The 22,870-nt window shown below is 37.2% G+C and overlaps 1 protein-coding gene across 1 annotated transcript in view; it reads left to right on the top strand.

The window, feature by feature from the left end:
* Mmrn1 (multimerin 1) overlaps nucleotides 1-22,870 on the top strand; it is a 40,517-nt gene that overhangs the window by 8,047 nt on the left and 9,600 nt on the right. Inside the window, exons 2-6 of the mRNA XM_070022281.1 lie at nucleotides 1,309-1,425; nucleotides 4,069-4,175; nucleotides 12,105-12,209; nucleotides 14,833-15,006; nucleotides 17,785-19,761. Coding sequence (XP_069878382.1) covers nucleotides 1,309-1,425; nucleotides 4,069-4,175; nucleotides 12,105-12,209; nucleotides 14,833-15,006; nucleotides 17,785-19,761 — 2,480 coding nt within the window. The remainder of the gene's footprint in view (nucleotides 1-1,308; nucleotides 1,426-4,068; nucleotides 4,176-12,104; nucleotides 12,210-14,832; nucleotides 15,007-17,784; nucleotides 19,762-22,870) is intronic.

Consider the following 22,870-nt stretch of genomic DNA (forward strand, 5'->3'; position numbering starts at 1 on the left):
ACTACTTTTTTTTCTGCCCGACCTTGTCCCCTCCACAATCACTTGGCAAGTGTTCATGTTCATGTGGCCACTAACTTCTGGTGAAGTTAGTCACTGTCAGTGATTAGAACCATCACTGGATTTGCATAGAAACCTGGTCCCTTTCCCATAGACAGGGATATTTCATAGACTGCTATGTCAAGAGGCACAGCTTTCTGAGGTTCATGTTCTTAGCTCACTAGTAAAAAATAAAATAACAGAATAAATTGGCTTAAAATACCAAGGTATGGTTGGCTTTTTAAGATAACCTTGATTTGTAGATGAATGACATGCTTACATTTGATTTTCCCATCACTTAGCACAGCTTGTTGGAGTTTTCTCTTGTCTTACATGATATTGCTTTCTGTTGGATTTTTTTCTCAAATATATTACACTTGTTACCTTTTGCAATTGCAAATATTATCATTAATGAATTTTTGGCATATACAAATGTAATTGATAACAATCTTGTAGTTAAATAAATTTAATTTGCTATCAATAATAAAGTAGTTCATGTTAAGTACATTGCTAAATTCTTACAATGATTTGCATCAAGAATAGTGTTGTTTTATTTATTTTCAGTCATATTATCTGTTGTTGCTGTTGCAAAATGGAGGCTTTTTTTTCTTTGACCCTTATACTGTTATTATCATCATTTATTATTTGCATCTTTCTAATCATTATTCAAATTGTGCCTTATTGTACATTATCCAAAGTAATTCACATATAGTTGCGTCTCTGATCTCAGCATTTTGTTAATGCTTACCATAAGAGCAACATTAGATTTTGACTTAAAAAGCTAAATTTTGATGGATCTTCTGGATTACCTTTGATGTTTTAAAACTAACTATCTATCTTTCATCTATTCAGTGCCTGTACTGGGGCTTGACCTCAGCTTCTTCAGCTCAAGGCTGATACTCTATCACTTGAGCCATACTTCCACTTTCAGCTTTCTGATGGTTAATTAGTGATAAGAGTCTCAGAGACTTTCCTGCTCAGGCTAGGGTTGAAACCTCAGATCTCAATGTCCTGAGTAACTAGTTATTGTCATGAGCCACTGGGGTCTGGTTAAATCTCTTTTAATTTTGTTCTCATGGTGTTTCTTTTCTTTTTCTGACTATAGCAGCGAGTGTTGTTTGCTCTTGCTTTATGTAGACCTTTAAAGCTAGGCCTAAGTCTTTCAGGGCATCTAATCTATGATATTAAGTAGATATAGATATAGATATAATCTCTGAAAACAATTTTGATGCAAATAATACCTTTTCCTCACAATAATGGTTTCTCCCCTAGGAACTGGTGTGCTTACGTACATACCAGGTTATCCCCCACAGTGATTTTGGACAACCAGGTGAATTACATTCCAAGTGGGAGAGAAGCCTGTGGCTGGATCAACGGCTGTCCTCAGAGGTATGTAATTTATTGAAAATAGCCACTTACAGGTGGACCCATTGCAACAATGAGATGTACAAGTCGTTATGTCGAAAATGAACTTTACAACTTTCGTGCGGGGTGGGGTGGGGGGAGGATGGGAAGGAATGGGAAGGGGAAACAAAGGAGAAGGCTACAATGCCTGATAAGAAATGTACTCATTATCTTGCCCATGTAATTGTAACTCCTCTGTACAGTATTTTCACAATTAAGAAAAAGAAAGAAAATAGCCACTTTTTGCACTAGGATCATTTAGGTCTGAAAATACACAAAGTTGGCCATTCTAGACACATATGTATGGTAGGGTTGGGAAAGGGACCACACATTACACATACAGCCTTCAGGAAGGCAAAGTATAAATACTGATAATACTTGTTTTGCATCATTGTGTTTGAAGTAGCATGGAATAGTGCACTCATATCCTGGTGTCTGGTGTATTAACTCGTGCTGTTACTTTTACTCTGTGTCCTGGCCACAGTGCTATCATTAAAATCCTTATGAAATACAATTTTAAAGATTTACTGATATTTTGCATTCCATGCTGGGCCAGAAAGGAGTCCATATGTAACTTGGTTTATAATATTCTAGATCTGTGAGGACTTTAAGCACAACGGTACTCAGCAATCAGCTAAATGGGCCTTTTCCTTTCATGTGGATTGTTTTAAGTCAGTATCCTTGTCCTAAAATGGGGCCTGAGCTCTTGATAAATCCTCTGAATTCATGTAGTCACAGTAGCTCTCAGCTGGTGATGTTTCTGAAGAGCCAGCAATAAAAACTAAAATTGCTCTTGGAGCCAAGATGGCTACTAATGTTATGCAAATTGTCATACGAATAACTCAGGGAATGAATCTGACACGCCAGCAATCTGGAACAATGCACAGTAAGGATACATAAAATCAAGGTGTTCTTAGTCCCTTGAGGGATAGCTCAAGTTCATGGTCCAGAGAACTAAGTACATCTTAGGGATTTAGGGAATCCCAGCTCTAGTTCTGTGTTCAGCAATTACACCCTTAGTGACAATTTTCATGTTGACAGATGGCAAAAATAACACACTGTTAATTCTTTAATAGTGAAACTGTTTCCACAAAAGCCTCTTTCATGCTGTCCTTCTGAGTTCAAGGTGAACTCTTCTTTATGTTCTTACTAAACATGAACTCTTCTTTATGTTCTTACTAAACAAGCCAGATATGTTGATCTTGAGTCTCTTGTTTTTTAAATATACTTTTGAATGGATCTCTCCCTTTATTCAGGACTCAAACAGTATTTGTCTTCTTTTTTTCTTATTACGTCTGAGCTATGTATAATGGATATTCAGTTTGACAAAAACAGGTCCACTTACGCCAACAGTGATTCATGTAAGTGTTGAAGCTGAACCCACAAACGCTAAATAAAATTATTTTCTTGATTTTTCTATGAATTTTAACTATTGGACTTGAGAATGGTACATCTTTTATTAAAAAAGTAAGTAAGTGGCTTAGCTTAGTGGCTTAGCTGTTAGAAATGGAAAAGGTCTGAGAGTTCATGTGACCATTGAGAAATCACTTCTGAGGCACTATGAGTTAAGTCTCAGCAGAAAGTCATAAGAAAGTCTCTTGTGCTTCACTCTGTTATGCATTTCCTCCACAGATTCAAGCAGGAACCAGGTAGATAAGTAAGCTCTAGGATTGTGAGATGCAACCACAAGACTGGTTAAAATTCTGGCTTTAGTGTTTTTTGGGCATAGAGCTGTGAATATGCCATTTCATCTCTTTTTCCTTCAGCTTTTTTGTTGGCAAATCGGGTAATAATAGTTTTGTTATAGAAAGAACACAAGATTAAACAAGATAACATATGCTTGTTTCATAAACCCACTTGAAAAATGTCATTCAGAACTTGAAGCCATATTATAAAAATAGTTTGGACAAGTTGCTTTTAGAGCTTACATTTCTCTATACAGAGCTCATAATTTTTACACCAGTCACTAATCATACTGATTATTATGTTTAGATGTTATATTTATCTCACCTGATTTTTTATCTTGTCTGATTTTATTTTCATTTATCTTGTATGATTTCATCTCAGAAACAGCTTTTTCTCACATTCTATCTTCTTTCTCTCTCTTGACACATTATTTAACAAAGAATATTATAGAGTATAACCTTAAAACTTTGGACATGAGTTGATTATGGTTATCCTAATTTTAGCTAGATTACCAGTATTTATGTCAAGTTGTTTGAGATTGAGCTGGAGGAAATAAAGATGTTTTTAACTATAACTAGGAAATAGGAATTGAAATTGACTAAATAATCCCACTGTAACTCTTTTAAAGTGGAATTAAAATAAGTTCTAACACTGGTTTAGCTATAGTATCTTTAGAAAATGTAAAAACAGGTATCCACTTACCTAGGGTCACTAGGTAATGCCAAATCAGTAATATTTTGAGTATGTGCAAAGAAATCTAGGTTTGGAAATTTTGAATATAATATTGATGATCAGCATTAAGATTATAATCATACCAGTAAACATTTACTAAATGCTCACTATATTTGAGGCATTATTTCAAATTCTTAACATGTATAATTGCAACTGATTACTTAATATAAAGCACATAATCCATTTTCTCTCACATGTTTTTCTCTCCAGATCTCAGAAGGTACTCAATTCTGTGTACAGAATGCAACATAAAATTGTCACCTCATTAGAATGGAGGTGCTGTCCAGGATACAGTGGACCCAAATGTCAGTCAAAAGGTATGTTCAAAGCCTGAATTTGTAATAAAATTGACAGAGAAGCAACTGATTCTCCTTAAGAAAACAATTACATTTTCTCCTTTTGGTAAATTAACATATAGTTAAACTAGTGTGTGTGTGTGTGTGTGTGTGTGTGTGTGTGTGTGTGTGTGTGTGTGTGTGTGTGTGTGTGTGTGTGTGTGTGTGTGTGTGTGTGTGTGTGTGTGTGTGTGTGTGTGTGTGTGTGTGTGTGTGTGTGTGTGTGTCTATGTCCTGGGACTGGGGTTGAATTCTGGGCCTGGGTACTGTCACCTAGCTTTTATAATCAAGGTTGGAGCTCTATCACTTGAACCACAACTCCACTTTCATCTTTTTGGTGGTTAATTGGAGATAAGAGTCTCATGGAGTTCCCTGCCCAGGATAGCTTCGAACTACAATCCTTAGATCTCAGCCTTCTGAGTAGTTAGGATTATAGAGATGAGTCATTGGTACCCAGCAAGTCTGTTACAGTTTTAAAAACACTTCATTTGTTAGATATCTACTTTAGTACCCTAAAATTTAACTTCTCCCCCCCCTTTTTTGGGGGGTTGGGTCGTGGGGCCTGAACTCTGGGCCTGGGCACTGTCCCTCAGCTCTTCAGCTCAAGGCTAGAGCTCTACCACTTGAGCCACAGTGCCATTCCTGGCTTTTTTCTTTTGGCTTATGTGGTGCTGAGGAATCGAACCCAGGGCCTCATGCATGTAAGGCAAGCGCTCTACCACTGAGCCACCTTCCCAGCCCCACTTCTCCCCCATTTTAAGGCTGATGTTGTATGATGAGTAAAGATAATCTTACTATCTTACTTGTACTTAACTAAAAGCTACAGAGACCTGCCTGATTAAAAGATCAGGAATACTAGTTTCCTCTTTCCATAAATCATTATTAGAAGTGACCCTAGGTAAACATAAGAATGTCTTCTAGTTTTGTGCCAGCTAAATTATTTGAAAGAAATTTTATATTAAACAATATCTCAAGTAGGTCATGAGTAAGACTTTAAAAAACCCTAAAGAAGATAACTGAAATTTTAAGGATTTTCTGGTGGCATTCTGATCAAACAGATGGCACCCTGCTGTGGCCTACCATCCATGTGGCTATTACTATGCTTTGGGCTTTACGCAAGTTTCCTTTGAAAAATAAGATATGGCATCAGCATACATATTTTAGGTGAATGAACATTATAGGGAAGGCCATTAGCAGTGTTGAAGAATTCAATCAAGAGAGTAAGAGACTCTGATTAAAAATTAATGTAAGTGTGGAGAAACCATTATCATTCTCATTAAGAAAAAGAAAATCATAATATGAAAGCTCTAACACTCTTGTGGTTTAGTTAGGGATATTATCCATGGTTTTGCTAGCCTGTGCACTAAGCATCGTAAGAAAATTTCTCTTGGTGGAATTTGTTCTGGGTCTGACTTGAATTTCAGAGGTGATATAAAAAAATGGAATGTACTTTCACAGTATAGCACAAATATATATTGCCCTAGGATAAGTTAAAATAAACCTTTAAAGAGAACATGATCCATACTGAAAATATTTGGAAATGAGGAATTATTACATATTCTTCAAAAGATCCAAGATAGCCCTATTTGCAAAACACTTCTAATTATTATGCATCACATAAATGTAGTCACAGTGTTGAAACATATTTGTTCCTTGTCTGTATATTACCTTTCTACAAGGTACTTTGCAAACAAATACTTGACTTCTGAAGAAAAAATAGTGGAATTAATATTCTCCAAATACTCTCCTTCATGCAATAAAAAAAAAAAAGTAAGCCAGGTGCATGTGGCTCACGCCTGTAATCCTAGCTACTCAGAAGGCTGTGATCTGAGCACTGTGGTTCAAAGCCAGGCTAGGCAAAAAAGTCCCCAAGAGACTCTTTTTTTTTTGGGTCCGGTCATGGGGCCTGAACTCTGGGCCTGGGCGCTGTCCCTCAGCTCTTCAGCTCAAGGCTAGCACTCTACCACTTGAGCCAGAGCGCCACTTCCGGCTTTTATCTTTTTGCTTATGTGGTGCTGAGGAATCGAACCCAGGGCCTCATGCATGCAAGGCAAGTGCTCTACCACTGAGCCACCTTCCCAGCCCCCCAAGAGACTCTTATCACTAATTAACCACTCAAAAACTGGAAGTGGAGCTTTGGCTCAAAGTGATAGAGTGCTATCCTTGAGGAGAAAAGCTCAGGGACAGAGCTCAGGCCCTGAGTTCAAGCCCCACAATGGACAGAAATTTTTTTTAAAAGCTGTGGAGTTTAGAAATACAATTCCAAATAGCGTCACTCTCTCTCTATAAACTATAATATGTACACTATATTATATATATAATATAGAACATATTTTAAGTAAGGTTTAAAAATTATTTGTAACCAGCCCTTGTTTTAAGGAGTTCATCAGAAAACAGACTTTGTGTAGAAAGGGTTGAATATATACGTATGTATGTGCTTATCTATTTATAGATATACACCTGTGCAGATAGATAGATAGATAGATAGGTAGATAGATAGATAGATAGATAGATAGATAGATAGATAGATAGATCAGGGAGTAACATCTCTGGGTCAAAGACTGTCCTGGGCTTCAGCTACTAGATCCTGTTGCGGCCTTTTTATACTGGACAACCCATTTTTAGTCACTACAGTGGACCACATGTATGCATGATGAAGAAAAGCTGTAGAATTCCATCATCAAAAACATCACCAAAGACAAAATTGAGTTAGAAACATATTGCATACAATCATTCCCTTCCTAAAAATATTATCAAGTATTTATTTATACTGATTTTGAGTGACTTATCCCTAGTGTTTGATGTTTGCTAATCAGAAGCAATCTATGGGTATCATGAATACTACTAGATTAAGGAATCACTGTCTTGATTCTCATTTATGAGCATGTCCCAGGACAGTTCAGATCATGAGCTTGGGTCCCAGTCGTACAAGGAGACATACTCCACACTGAAATAACTACCAATTACTCTGTTGGGCAAAGCTCTCATTTCTATTGAAATCTACACTGGGAATATGGCCCTGGTGGTGGAGGGAGCTTACTATGTCATGTGATCACATAAACCAATCCTAAAACAGCTTTGATTCCTGAAGGAGGCCACAGCCCTCTCCATCATTCTCTCCCCCTCCCTCTTACTTTTATGCAGGTCCATAAGAACTGGTGAGTTTTATATTGCTTTGTTCCTGGGTCATCTTCATTGACTCTATCCTGGGTTTTTGTTGTTGTTTTTATACATTCTCTCCTTCCGATATCTCTCCGAATACCTGTGAAGCCCTCTACTCTTGCTATCACACTTTATAAATTGCAACCAGTCTTTTTATTCTTATCTAGTAAATTGTCTCTTACAAGAATAAACAGCGTGTGACAACTCTGCCATGCTGTCTCCTATCACAGACTGCCCCAGAGATGACAAGAATGATCTTGGGGGCGGGGGCACCTTAAACGTCTACCATACTCCTAAACGTCTACCATACTCCTAAAAGATTAAAGTAACCTGAAATACCATGTCACTTATTTCAGGGCTAGTCCCTCAAATCGTTGAAGATTTCATTTACAGAAAACTTGCAAAGTATCACATATGCTTCCCAATTCCCTTTATCCCCAGTAAGATACTTCCTCACAAACAAAGCAGAATATAAAATACGGACATCTTTTTAACTTACATTGCCTTATGGTAATCTGCTTAAATATTCAAGAAACAGTACATCATGGTAAAATGAAGTGGCCAGCAATTGGACTCTCTCTCTCTTTTCTTTTCTTAGATGCTTTTTTTTCATGTTTTTTTTTTCTGTTTCTGCAGATCTATTTTCTAAGTGTGATGAAGGGACTTTTGGTCATTAAAATCCATAAGGTATCACTTTTTGGTGTTTTATTCTGCAGTAAACTGATAGACCATAGACACACTTTAGCTACGACTCAGGTAATTATAAAAGTTGGTGTCTATAGTGGTTAATTACCATACTAAAATATTTGTTATGTTATCAAAAGCACACCAATATTTTAAAATTCTATGTGAATAGAACTTTATTGAAAAAAAGTAAAGGAGCATGAAGTCCAAAATCAAAGTAGTAGTTCTGGCATATTGTACATTGTGATCTTTTTGAGAATCACAGTGCTTTTGCCCTCAGGAAGTGGCTTGATTTTGTTATATGTTATTCTAAGCATTTTCTGAAATACCAGTAGTAGTATACTTTAAAAATCTATTTCATAGAATTTGCAATCATGTGCCTTTCCAGCAGATGTCTCTAAAATATTCTGAAGTGGAACAGGAAAATGATGGCTTGCTGTCAGGTCACAAAGGAAAGAGAAATTAATATTCAACTAGTGTCAAATTAGAGAAGATGAAGAGAAATTTCTTGCCAATATGTTAAAAATATAGTCTGCTTCATTCAAATTTTCTATACAAGTAAAATACAATATTACAAGTAAAATCTAATAAGAATATTTTGAAATATGTCACAGATATGATGAATACTGAAAAAGACATGAGCACACACAGATTTTGAACTAATCCCGCCGTATGTTATAAATATATGACACATTTCTCCCTGTTGTGAAAATGCTGTAAAATAATTCAAGCAACTATTCGAAGATTTTTAATATAAGCCCTCTGCAATGAGATTATTACAAAACAAATTCCAAACACCAGGAGCAGAAAAATATAGTTTTTAAAAGGAAAAGGAGTGTATATTTCTTACATCTTTGAAAAGCTATCTTCCCAGTAGTGTCCAATGCTTTTAAATAAATTATTTTTTAAATTTCAATTTTATTGTAAAGATGATGTATGGAGGGATCACAGTTACATAAATCAGGTAATGAGTACATTCCCCTTCAAACAGTGTTACCCTCCCCCTCACTTTCTCCCACTTTTTCTCCTCCTAACTCCCCTCTCCCCCAAGTTGTTAAGTTCATTTAAATGCTTTTAAAAATAAGTTAAAGAGCATTTCTCCTGATAAGAATCTTGCTTGGTGAGACTAGGATGCATTTAATGAAAGGACAGAGTCCTTCTACCTTTGTTCTGCATCAAACCTCAACAGAACTAGTAAATCGTGAAATGTATCCTGAGCATTCATCAAGCCAGTAAGTATTCACTGGATATTGCAAGATCAGCTGGAAATCTGTCTTGTCAAGCCACACAGGAAGGCTTTCTGGCAGCTGAGGGCAAGAGAGAGAAACATCCTCATTACTGAGCTGCCATTAATGACTTCCTCCATATGGCTCAAAGGCCTGGAAGGGTTTTGTGGACTGTGGGGGGTGGGGAGGAGACATACAAATAAAACCTGTCTAATTAAAGAAGGGGGGAAAAAAAACACCTAATAAGGAAGTTGTTCCCATTACTGACTTGTTTGCCTTGCCCCTCTAGTTCTTGATCCATGAAAGTCAGAGTTTCCATTGCAGGAGGAGAAAAAAAAAGAGAGAAACTAGTAGTTATGTTAGCAGGTAAGACAAAGGAGTCACACTTAAAAACTATTGCATTAAAAAATATCTGAAGGACACAAAGATCTTTAAAAGTCTGTTGATGTAAAGAAATGTTCCCCTTCTCTTTACCTATCACTTTATAGAAATAAACAGGAAAAGGGAGCAAAAATCTGTACCTTACGGAACAAAGCCTAGGTCCATGCTTGGAGGAAAGGAAGCTAGACCGCTTGGGAAACGGAGATAGTGTGTCAGTTCTTGGCGATAGAGAACACATCTCGGGGACAGAAAGATTGCTAAAGGAAAAGAAAAATGAAACATTGATCAGCCAGGCTCTTTATCTCAGAACGGTCACTGACTACCCTGTCAGAGATGCTATCATCTCCCCCAGCCTCTGGTTAAACCCCAGGCAATAAATTGGGATGAATGCATGAACTGAACTCCAGATGACAAGCAGAGCTAAGAAAAGATAAACTAAGAAAAGATGAACTATTGAATTTGTAAAGATGGGCATTTCAAGTTTTAAACATCTTGGGCAGGGACACTTGATAACTTCGGGTAATACTTTTTATCCTCTTCAATTTTCTTTTTTTCCCTTTTTAAAATTTAATTTGTTGTAAAGGTGATGTACAGAGGGGTTATATTTACATAAGTAGGGTAATGAGTATATTACTTGTAGAACATTGTGACTCCCTCCCTCATTTTTCTCCCACTTTTTCTCCCCCCCCCCACTGCCCTGTCCCCTCCAAGTTATAGAGTTCATTTCTAAACTAGCATCTTGTGGGTATCACTGTTGCATTGGTTCAACCTTTGTCCATTTTTTTTTTACATTTTGTTATTTCCCTTCCCTTACCCAAATCAGGTAAATATATATACAAGATACAAGGTACCAGAATCAAACAGCTAGAACAGTTTTTATTGTACCATTTAAGGAGGAACTATGATAGAAAATTGTGATTATTTAATAGATTTATATGGATTCATTTGAATGTAAGCTATAAGAACCCTATAGCTAAGATTTAGTAAAAATATTCATACTTTTCCCTACCATCCCTAGCTCCCAAATGCTTGTTCATCTTCCCAATCTGTACATTGTGTTCTTCTACTACATAATTCAACAATTCAACAGAATGTTCTATAATACAATGGAGGAAAAGAAAGTAAAAAAGGGTCAAAAGAAAGCCATAGTCTGAATGGAAATTCATTAATGTAGCTCAATTCCTTGAAGAAAAGCAATGCAAAGTTCAATCTAACAATAGAGACTAACACAAATTAGTGCCAAACCTATTACATATTTGAAGGGGTTTTGTTCTCACAATCACACGTGGCTCAGGGAGCAGGGAGGCAGAGTTTCATTGGTATAGAATTTCACATGGGAAGTAGCCTCACCAGACACCACGCACTAGTTTGTACATGTCTAATCTGCAGGCTTTAATAAACAAATTTGTTCACTCAAAGCCTGTCAATTACAGGCTTACAATACTTGACATGTTCCCTATCTTTAAGAAACCTTTCTTAAAATTGGTTTTCCCAGAGAGACATGAAGGTATTACTAGATTTAGCTGGGAGCCAGGTGCTCACACCTGTAATCCAGCTACTCAGGAAACTGAGACCTGAGGATTGAGGTTTGAAGTCCATGAGATGTTTATCTCCAATTAATCAGCAAGTGGAGATGTGACTCAAATGGTAGAGCATCAATCTTGAGCGATAAAACTAAGGGACATCACATTGGCCCTGTGTTTGAGCCCCAGTACTGTCATACAAAACACATACACACACACACACACACATATCTCACCCATATATGTATATGTATGTGTGTGTTTAGATTATTAGATTCATTGAGTTCCTGAAGAGTAGATTCAAGAATTCCATTTTTCTGAAATTTCACTGACTTTATGGTTTCATTTCCTAGCAAGGAACCTTTAGTCTAGGAACAGCCTATGTAACACTATTAATTAAATACCAGTTTTGTCTTCAAGGTGGAACATGGTGTTTTCCTCATACGTCCAGTAGTCACCCAGTAGAAATTCCATTATTAAGCAAGCAGTGTGTATTCTCAGTTCCTCTATTGCTTTGAACATGGTGAATTTTAAAAGCCACTCAATTATGCAGGCAGTTTACATCCATGGGTTACTCAGCCTGTTCCTCCCCTTATCCCTCCTCCTCCTCAAAGAAGAAAAAAAAGAAAGAAAGAAAGGAAAACAACAACAATCCTACCATCCATTTTCACCTAAAGGAATTCTGAATAATTTAATTTTTTTTCCAGGCAGAATTATAGTCCTGTATTTCCAAAGGCAGTGCAGTAGCCCCTTGGCTCTCTGCTTGGGGGCGGGGCGCTCAGGGGCAATCATCCTACCATCACGCTTCAGTACACAGGAAAATGAATGTCAACCACATTATTGCTCAGGACTGGGGGAGAAAAATGATTCCAATGGTTCCAATGCTTACCACTCTCTCTCCCTCTTCCCCCCCCCCATCCCCTGCTTACCTCTAGCCCAGGAACAGCAGCAACTGATACACAGCAGCCAGGCTGAAAGCCACACTGCTCTTGACAGAGGGAAAGCTGAGAAGCTAGAGCAGCAGCAGCTGCAAGACTGTGGTGAGCCATTGTAATTACTATCATCTCTAACCCAATTATTGTCAACACCGTGCGTTGTTAACTTCCAAATAAGCAATCTTTCTGCTGTCAAATGTGTGCTGGGGACACATTCATGTATGTGTCAATCCTTTTCTATCAGTGCTGGTTATTGGGTAAAAACAAAACCAGCTACCAGGGTGTAAGAACCACATGTACAATGCGCAGTGTGAAAAAACAAGGAATATAAGTAAGTTGCCAAAATAAAAGCAAACTTCTGCCTTCTAAGCAGTGCAGTAGGAGAAGAATCATGTTAAGTGAGCTAAGTCCCTTTTTTATTGGCTGATAAAGATCCTCTGTTTTTTTGTTTTTTTGTTTTTGTCAGTTGTGGGGCTTGAACTCTGGGCCTGGGCACTGTCTCTAAGCTCTTCAGCTCAAGGCAAGCACTCCCTAAAAGGTGTTGATTATTGACTGAGGAAAATGACTGCAGCTAAGAGCCCACAGGTGAAAACCCTGATCAAAGATTGATTAGGAAATCCAGGTGCTGATGACTCCCACCTATAATTGTAGCTACTCAGGAGGCTGAGATACAAAGAGTGAGGTTCAAAGCCAGACTGGGCAGGAGAGTTTGTGAGATTCCTATCTCCAGTTAATCACCAGAAGGCGAAAAGCTATGACTCAAGTGTTAGAACAATCCACCTTGAACAAAATAGCTAAGAATCTGAGTTCAAGTTTGAATACTAGGACAATGGGTGGATAGATAGGTAGATAGATAGTTGATAGGCATTAGATATAGATGATAGATAAATAGACTAGATGTTGTCACGTACTTGTTTTCACACCCTGCTAGTAACAATGATTTGCCATTTCTTTTAGACTTAACTTTAGCCTGTAGAAACATAAAGTAAGTTATTGCCAACATCTATTCACAGTGTTTGACATAGATCTAGGCAAGCAAGACAAGGCTTCCAAATTAAGAAAGATCACTTAGTGGGAAATCTTTTAAAATGCAGGTGGATATGCCTTAGAAATTCCCCTTTGATTCTTTATTTAAGGGATTGGGCCTTAGCGTCTTTACTATCTTCAAATCTTGAATTATTAATGTGTTATGTTCAAGGAGGCAGTGACATTGCTATATAAAATGATTCAATCTAAATTCTGTCTATTTAGTTCCCATTAAAGAAATTCCCCAGTAAACACCACACTCACTACACAGGAAAAACTATGCCCCTGTGTGCAGCAGCACCTACCGAAACCTGGCTTTAGAAGCAGTTCCGCCATTAACTCTGTAGCTTCAGGCGAGTTAGGCTGATTCTCCAATCTTCAGTGTTTCTATCTATCTATAATGTGACCATAACTCCCAGAGGTTTAAAAAAAAACAAAACTCACAGTGCTGGAGAAAGTTACAACATTTTAGAAGTCAAAGATATTATAATACTGTTTACAAATATCTGTATTCAGTTTTTGTTTTTGTTTTTTCCATTTGTGGGGCCTGAACTCTGGGACTGGGCACTGTCCCTCAGCTCTTCAGCTCAAGGTGAGCGCTCTACCACTTGAGCCACAGTGCCACTTCTGTTTTTTTTCTGCTTATGTGGTGCTGAGGAATCGAACCCAGGGCCTCATGCATGCAAGGCAAGCACTTTACCACTGAGCCACCTTCCCAGCTCCACAAATATCTGTCTTTAAATAGCCTTAATCATTGAGGTTGTAATTTAGTAAATTAATGTATCTATATTCTCAATTATATTAGTACAAACATGGTTTATTTAAATTTTCTTTAAATCTATCATAAAAGTGAGTGTTTCTAAAGCCTATATCTCCTTCCTCTCTCTCCTTTTCTTCTTTCTTTCTTTCTTTCTTTTTTCTTTCTTTCTTTCTTTCTCACCTTTCCTTCTTTCCTTCTTTCCTTTTCCTTTTTTTTCCTCCTTTGCTTCCCTTTCCTTCTCTTCCTTCTTTTTGTTTTTGGCAATACTATGATTTGAACTTAGGACTTTGTGCTTTCTAGACAGATATTCTATCAGTATTCTTTTTGCTCTTGTTATTTTTGAGATAGTGATACATTTTTTTTTTGCCTAGGCTGTCCATAACCACAGTCATCCTATTTATTCTTCCTGCCATAGCTAGAATGTCAGGCTCACACCATCACAATGAGCATTTTTATGGTAAAAAGGTTTTGCAAACCGTTTTCACTCCCAGACTGGGCTGATCTAAGCCTACCACATAGCTGAAATGAGAGATGCATATCACTGGGTCCCAGCTATTGGTTAAGATGGGAAGTCATGTCTGTAATCCTAGCTAACCAGAAAGCTGAGATCTGAGGTCTAAGGTTTGAAGCCAGCCCAAACAGACAAATATGAGAAACTCTGATCTCCAATTAACCAGCAAAAATCCAGAAGTGGAGATGTGACTCAAATGTTAAGAGTGCCAGCCTTGAGCAGAAAAGCCAAGCCAAGAGTGCAAGGCCCTGAATTCAAGCCCCAATGCTATTGTGTTTGTGCAAGTGTGCACAGGTTCACACACACCAAGCCTCAAACATTGATCCTCCTAATTAATCACAGCCTCCCAAGTAGCTAGGATTACAGCATGAACCATTGGCAGTTGACTAGCATACATTTTAATGTTGCCAATCTTCTCTTTCTACATCCAGCTGTGATGCAAAAATTGACTGACCAGATGACCCAGGAGGCTATGAAACTGACTTTTCTACAGAAGAAAGTAGACAATATCTCTTTGACTATAGATGGTGTAAACAGCATGTACTCCTCCTTGGAAGAGAAAATCAGTGAAGATAAAGGGAAGGAATTTCAATCTTTTCTAAAAGGTAAGACTGACACAAAATAAATTACTCATTTGTGTTGATTTTTTTATGCACAGGACTTGGTAGATCCATTTGAGATTGGCATCAATTCCAGGGATAATTTTTAGAAAAATAAATTATGAGAGAAAGATGAGATGTTAACCGAGCAAATGGGTTTTAGGTAAAGCCTGGCTGTTCAAGGGAGTTTGTTTTCTTACTAGGATTATCCTCATTCATTTGGCTTATTGCATGTTCCCAGGTCTCAGGATTGCTGGTTTCTTTAACATCACTTTATTTGTTTAAAAAATGGCTCACAATCCTGTTGTACTTCTATCTACTAGTGATATTTTCTCCTAGTATTATATGTTTCACAATTAAAATGATAGAGATTTGCCATAATATCTGCCAGTACAGAAACATTTGTAGTTCAACAGAAGCCATTATTTTTTTAATCATCTAAATAATTAATGTTTGTCAACTACTAAAAGATCAAGCCTGTCCTCCATATCTGGTACAGCCACATTTACCAATTACCAGTGATGGACAATTCTCCTCTGAAATAATAACATTAGAAAGAAGTTAAATAGAAACAGCATATAACTGACTATGATCACCTGAGTGAAATTTGTTCATCAGTTTGGTTATCATGACCTAAGAGAAGTAGGACTGTAAACTACATTTTATGACCTGCAAACCTACTAAAAATATCTGGCATTAACAAAGTAAAAAGCAGAATAAAGCAACACAAAAAGGAACCCAATAACAAACACAGTCACAACAGCAACCAAAACAATGAAATTTCCCTTTCAGTAGGAAGGATTAATTGTATCATAAGCACAATCATTAATTATGAGAACAAGAGGGCATGCAGTTAATAGATATTCCTAAAGCAAAATAATTAATTTAATAAGCCTGTCCTAAAGATGTTGCTTTCCTTGGCTCACAAAACCACAGCTTCCTCCATGTTTACTTGCTTCCTCTATTAGAAGCCATTGTTAGAAATTCAGTGTTTCAGCTCCTCACAAGTTGTTTGAACATCGGTGACAGGGCCTATGCATACAACTGCATTATAAGCATGGAATTGTGTCTAATAGCAAATATGTCTAAGTTAACAAATGCAACATTATCTTTTTAGGAAAGCAGAGGTGTTGTAGTTTCCTGTAAAAGAATTAAGAAAAAATTTGGAACAATCTACACACACACAGATACTCCCAGAAGATATTTTGGCATATTTTTGCAGTCATATGCAAATGTAGTAGCAAATTGTATACATTCATACCAAAAGTTTTAGCTAATAAATGGTTTGATATCCTTTCAGACTCTGCTGTGATTTTTGACCTTTCTCCATCTATAATGTTTACAAATACTTTAAAAGAATACAGCTGAAGTACCTATGTTTTTCATTTTCATTTTTTTCTAATTACCCGGATGAAGATTTGGTGCTGAATCTGATCTGTGCTGAAAGAAAAAAGACAGTGGCGTGTATATTCACTTTTTTGTCCTATCTTTCTTTCTTTTTCTTTTCTTGTCAGTCATGGGGCTTGAACTCTGGGCCTGGGCGCTGTCCCTCAGCTCTTCAGCTCAAGGCTAGAGCTCTACCACTTGAGCAACAGTGCCACTTCCGGTTCTCTGAGTGGTTTATTGGATAATAAGAGTCTCACTGACTTTCTTACCTGGACTGGCTTTGAACCTTGATCCTTAGATCTCAGCCTCCTGAGTAGCTAGGATTACAGGTGTGAGCCACCGGTGCCTGGCTCTCATATTTTTCTTGAATAGTTATATAGTAGCCTTAACACATGTGGTAATACCTTATCCTACAAACCATCCTTTTGAAAATCCTTTCTATTATGTTGTTGATAAGTTACATTATGGTCATTGGCTTTATAAAAGTTTAAAGTTAGCTTTCACTTTTGATGATTCCTAATTACTAACAAATATGCTTTTCTTAGGTGCTATTTTTTTGGTCTTGTTACTGTAAGGAACAATGTTTTTATTTTTATTTCTTTTTACAAATATTGGTTTCTTAGTTAAATCATTTGCATTAGTCCAGTACTGTTTTCCTCTTCTTTCTTTTTCTTTTAAAGTATGGAATCAGTCCATATTTTTTTATGTTGAAAACACAAATAGGAGCTTCTCTCTGTTAAAATTAGTGGCACATTAGGGTAGTCAAGCATATTGTAAATTCCTATTTTAATTGAGATTGACTTGTTCTGTGATTCTCCAACCTCTTATTTCATTATTTTATTATTATTATAAACTATTAGTTAAATATCATGAATATTTATATTTTTCTTCAACTCAAGAAGAAGTCTGTATATCAGCTTTTGTGAGCTTCAAGCAAAATTTTATGAGCTCTGAACTTAATTACTAGAAATCTAATAAAATGGTCATGGGCCAACAACTGGTGTTATTTACTAAGGCAAAATGCTCAAAGTCATTTATTTTAATTGAATACTAGATCTAGAATTTTTGCATAGAAAGATCTAATTCTGAGGTCAGAATTCTTCCTGCCTTTTGTCCATAGAATATTAGATTTATGGTTTTAGTGTTTTCTTTTTTCTGATTGATTTCTCCACTCAGATATATCTGTTCAGAAGATGTTTACCTTCTAGTAAGTGTACCATCAATAAATACACTGGAAAATTATTTTGATTAGTTCATTACTAGTTGTTTAGTCTCTAGCTTTTTAAAAAATATTCTTAGAGATATCTAAGTTTTTTATACTTAAAATATTTTATTATACTTAATACATATTTTATACTTAAAACACATTGTATTAGTACTTACTATCTCTTTCTTTAGGTCTAAAATCCAAAAGCATCAATGATCTAATAAAGGACATAGTACGTGAACAGTTCAAAGTCTTTAAAAATGACATGCAAGAGACTGTTGCTCAGCTTTTTAAGACTGTATCAAGCCTTTCAGAGGATCTGGAAAACACCAGACACATCATTCAACAAGTGAATGAATCTGTGGTCTCACTGGCACTCCAGCAAAAGTCGGTTTTAATGCAAGACAATAGGCCCACTTGGACTGACATAGTCGATCTAAAGAACCGCATGGTGGATGTAAGGCAAGAAATGACTTTTACATGTGAGAAACCTATTAAAGAACTAGAAGCAAAGCAGACTCATTTAGAAGAGGCCTTGATGCAGGAACACTCCAGGAGCGTTCTGTATTATGAATCACTCAAAAAGACCCTTTCTAAAATGAAGGAAGCACACGAACACTTCTTAGAAGGCTCGGAACAGAAGAACGTGGCTGCGGCCCAATCTGTGAGCGATAACGTCACCGCACACATGACTGTTTTACATGAGAAGATAAACAAGCAAGCTTTGATGATGCTACAAATGTCTGATGATTTGCACATCCAAGAGAGCAAGATTAACAACCTCACCATCAGTTTAGAGCTGGAGAAAATCTCTATGAAGGGTGCCTGTGAAGAAATGTTGTCTACGTGTAGAAATGATTTTAAGCTTCAACTCAGAGACACAGAAGAGAATTTGCAAGTGTTAAACCAAACGTTAGCTGAGATTGTCTTCCCAATGGACAGCAAGATGGAAGAAATGAATGAGCAGCTGCACGATTTGATGCATGACATGGAGATGCTGCAACCTTTGCTTGAGCAGGAAGCGTCCCTCAGACAGACAGCCACCCCTGAGCAACCAAAGGAAGCAGTGGCCACAAGGAAGAAGGTAGAATATCTGATTCAAGCTGTCAATAGTCTAAATTCTTTCTTCAAAGAGCTTACTAAAAGACACAACGTACTTCAAAGTGAAGTACAGACTCGTGGTGATTCCTTTGAAAGACGGCTGGGTGAATTTGCCCTGGAGATGGAAGATGGCCTCAATAAGACGATGATGATTATCAATAATGCCGTTGATTCTGTTCAAGATAACTACGTGCGCAAAGAGTCTTTACGCACAGAGTATGATCTGCAAGTCCACCACATGTGTAACGAAAACATGGAAACCATTTTGACATTCATTTCTCAGTTCCGGCACTTGAATGACTCTATCCAGATTTTGATCAATGATGATCAGAGATACAGTGTTGTTCTACAAGTTGCTAAGGTCCTCGCAGATATTGCTAAAGACAAGGAACACAATCAGTCCAGCTTTCAAAAGATTTATCATATGTTCGATGAATTCATCTCCCAAGTGAAAAACTACCAGCAGAACATGACTCGTTTGGAAGAAAACATAATCTCAGCCACTAATAGTTCTAAAAAATGCGAAACTCGGCTGCAAAGCATGGAATCTAAAGTGACTCAGACACTCATACCTTATTACATTTCACTTAAAAAAAGTAGTAGTATGGCTACAAATGAGAGAGATCAAGCTCTTCAACTGCAGGTATTGAATTCCAGGTTTAAGGCACTAGAAGCCAAATCCATTCGTCTTTCAATGGGTTTCTCTTTGCTTAACAAAACTGTCCAGGAGTTTTTAACTGTGTGCCATAATGCTTCTGCAGATGTATCTGAACTCAACGCTACCCTTCCTAAGTGGATCAAAGGCTTTGTGCCAGGGAGCCAGCTTTCTCAGAAAGGGCTCACAGAATTTGTGGATTCAATCATTGAAATAAAAACTCAAGCTGCCCTATCAAACTTAACTGGGTTCATTGATCGATTGTTGTCGGAGGGTCTGGCAAATGTTGTCAAGTCTCAGAAGCAAGTAAAATTGCAGAAGAAACCTAATATGTTTAAGAAACCAACAGTGAATCTGACAACCATTGTAATAGGGCGGACTCAAAGAAATACAGACAGCCTCATATATCCTGGTAAGCTATGCCTGAACAATAGTGTTTAACCTCTCTTTTTTGTTTCAGGAACATTTAGCAATGAGAATGAAAGGTGTTTCTGACACCTAAGTAAGTCAAAAAATGCATATTTCCATGATATAGCATTACAATCTGATTCTATGCGGTTTAGTCCCATCAGTGTACAAAAAATACACTGTAATCTTATTGTACATATTTTTTTCACTATGTCTGACCAAATCATTAAAAATAGTATTTTTTTTTCCCTAAAGAGGATATTTCTCCATGGACACACAGTAGTAAAAAGCTCCTCTCTCACTGAAATGCAGTCTTACTTTATTCCTTTGATGTGATGGAATCACAGGTGACTTGCTGAGGTATCTAGGAGAAATGTGTTGCAGTCTCCATCTTCCTAAAAGAGACACCACCAGCTGCTCAGAGCCAGGTCACGTGACCCTGGAAGGAGAGGGAAAGTCAACTTCCGAATGTGGGCAGTTGGGGAGAGCACGGTGCTGCTTGCACAGATCTGTCAGCTCCCAGGGAGCAGCAGTGCACATCCTGGAGAAGGGAACATGGAGTGTGGTGCACATGAACAATTTCATTGTCTGTATGAAGGCTGAGGTTTTTTAAAAAATGTTTCGTGGGAGCTGGTGGCTCACACCTGCCATCCTAGCTACTCAGGGAGGCTGAGATCTCAGGATCACAGTTCAAAGCCAGCCTGGGCAGGTAAATCTGTGAAACTCTTATCTCCAATAAACCACCAGGAAACTAGAAGTGGCGCTGTAGCTCAAGTGGTAGAGCACTAGCTGAGGGACAGCACCCAGGCCCAGAGTTCAAGCACCATTACCAACCAACACATAAAATGCTTCTCATATAAGTAATATCTAATGACCTCATACTGAACCTATCACTGCTTGCTCTCATTGTGTGTCTCTTCTATGACTCTGCTGGTAACTTAAGTACCCATGTGGATGATTATTTTTTAATTACATTTCCTTCTAATTAAAAACAGGGTACTTATTGTCCTAACATAAAATGACTCATATTTAAACTCCAAATGTCTTCAAAATATTAAAATTACAGACTGATCCAAGGATGCATTCTCCTGACTGCTGAGTGTATTTTTGTATCACTCCCACAAATTAATCTGATTTAGAAATATTAATCCTTGCTCCCATAAGAACATGGGCTGAACTCTTTAGACTAGTGTATTTCCCAGGGGATTGTAGTCTATTAGTACTTTAGTACTAAGTACTTTGTACTTTAGTGTTCTTTCAAGAAGAGTTTTACGGAAAGTAATGAGTTTATATTTCCATATTGCAATATATACCATCCTGGGTTGTCTTTGTGTAATTTCTGTAATATTAACTTCCATAAAACTCTGTGGTACATATGGTCATATACCAGGCTGTACCATTTCTTTGGTTTAAAACCAAAACCAGTCTGTGTCCATGCAGTAAGTATAAAACTTAACTTATCTCAAAATTAATTGAAGTAAAAAAAATTCATATATCACCAGAACTTGCAAACTTTGATAGTATATAAAATAAGTGTTAGGATTTCATATAAATTATGCTTGGATAAATAGTGATTGATATAGTATTAGATTTCATGGCTAATAGTAAATAAAGTCAGTTTTGTTTCTCATTTTTCAATGAAGCCATGAAAAAAATTGCTTCTTTTTCCGTTATTCACTCGAGTAGATTTTTTTTTTTTTGATTGGTCATGGGGCTTGGACTCTGGGCCTGGGTGCTGTCCCTGAGCTCTTCAGCTTAAGGCAAGCACTCTACCACTTGAGCCACAGTGCCACTTCCAGTCTTCTGGTGGTTAGTTGGTGATAAGAGTATTACAGACTTTCCTGTCTAAGCTGGCTTTGAACCTCGATCCTCAGATCTCACCCTTCTGAGTAGCTTGGATTACAGGTGTGAGCCACTGGTGCCTGGCTTGAGTAGAATTTTTATAGACTTGTAGGTCAAAATTAATTATGAATTAAAGTTTCTCTTGTTTATCTCAAAAAAGAGATGAGTAATGATGTCAGGACAATAAAGATGTATTGGCCTACTTCTATGTGCAAGGTTAAAATTTGCTTTGTACTGGACCAGCAGCTGACAGGCAGGCATGTAGGTTTGTGTACCTTTGAACTGGCCCTGCTTCTATGGGCTGTCACTTAAGTCACATCACATTCTCTAGACAGCTGAGTAAGTACGGTCGGTGCAAAGTAATGAAACCAGTCAGCCAAGCCTTATTTCTTCTGTAAGAATAAAATGATTAAAAATATCTTCTGCTGGGTGCCGGTGGGTAACTCACACCTGTAATCCTAGCTACTCAGGAAGCTGAGGATTGTGGTTCAGCACTAGTCCTGGCAGGGAAGCCCATGAGACTTTTATCTCTAATTAGCCACCAGAAAATCTAGAAGTACAGCTGTGGCTCAAAGTGGTAGAAAGCTTCCCTTGAGCAAAAGAACTGAGGGATAGCACCCAGACCCTGAGTTCATGACCCACGATTAAGGAAAATAAAGTATCTCCTTTGATGCTGTTTATACCAGAGATGAGATACACTGATACACTGGCTAAATTTGGCTATATCCATTGACCTTTATGGGAGGCATAGCAGAACCACATTGTTCCCCAAATTCATGACAACCGGAAGACAATTGATTATTATATGACTCTCATAATTATAGTCAGATTATAGCTATTATTATTAACCAAAAAAATAGGAGGAATTGAGTGTGGCACATACAAACTTCATAGTGTCTCCGCATGAAAAAGTAGTGCTCTTCAAATGTTTGTTGAATGAGCAATAGTAAATAACATTTTCATACTGAAAAGAGAACTTGCTGTCACTATGTTTTTTGCATATGAGTTTACTTGTAACTTAGGTGCCCATTTGTATGATTTTAAAACTTTTATTACTTTCTAATTAGGAAATGGTGCTTATTCTCCTAACAGAAAATGACTCATATTTAAACCATGAATGTTTTAGTCATACTAAAAGTAAAGGCTGATACAAAGATACGTTCTCTTGACTATTATACATCCTTTTTGTATGATTTTCACAAATTAATCTGACCTAGTTGGATTTATCCTTATTCCCAAAACAATATAGATTGGACTCTTTAGACTGGTGT

Source organism: Dipodomys merriami, unplaced genomic scaffold (assembly GCF_024711535.1).
Source record: "Dipodomys merriami isolate MVZ:Mamm:240054 unplaced genomic scaffold, mDipMer1.0.p SCAF_15, whole genome shotgun sequence".
NCBI classification, from domain to species: domain Eukaryota; kingdom Metazoa; phylum Chordata; class Mammalia; order Rodentia; family Heteromyidae; genus Dipodomys; species Dipodomys merriami.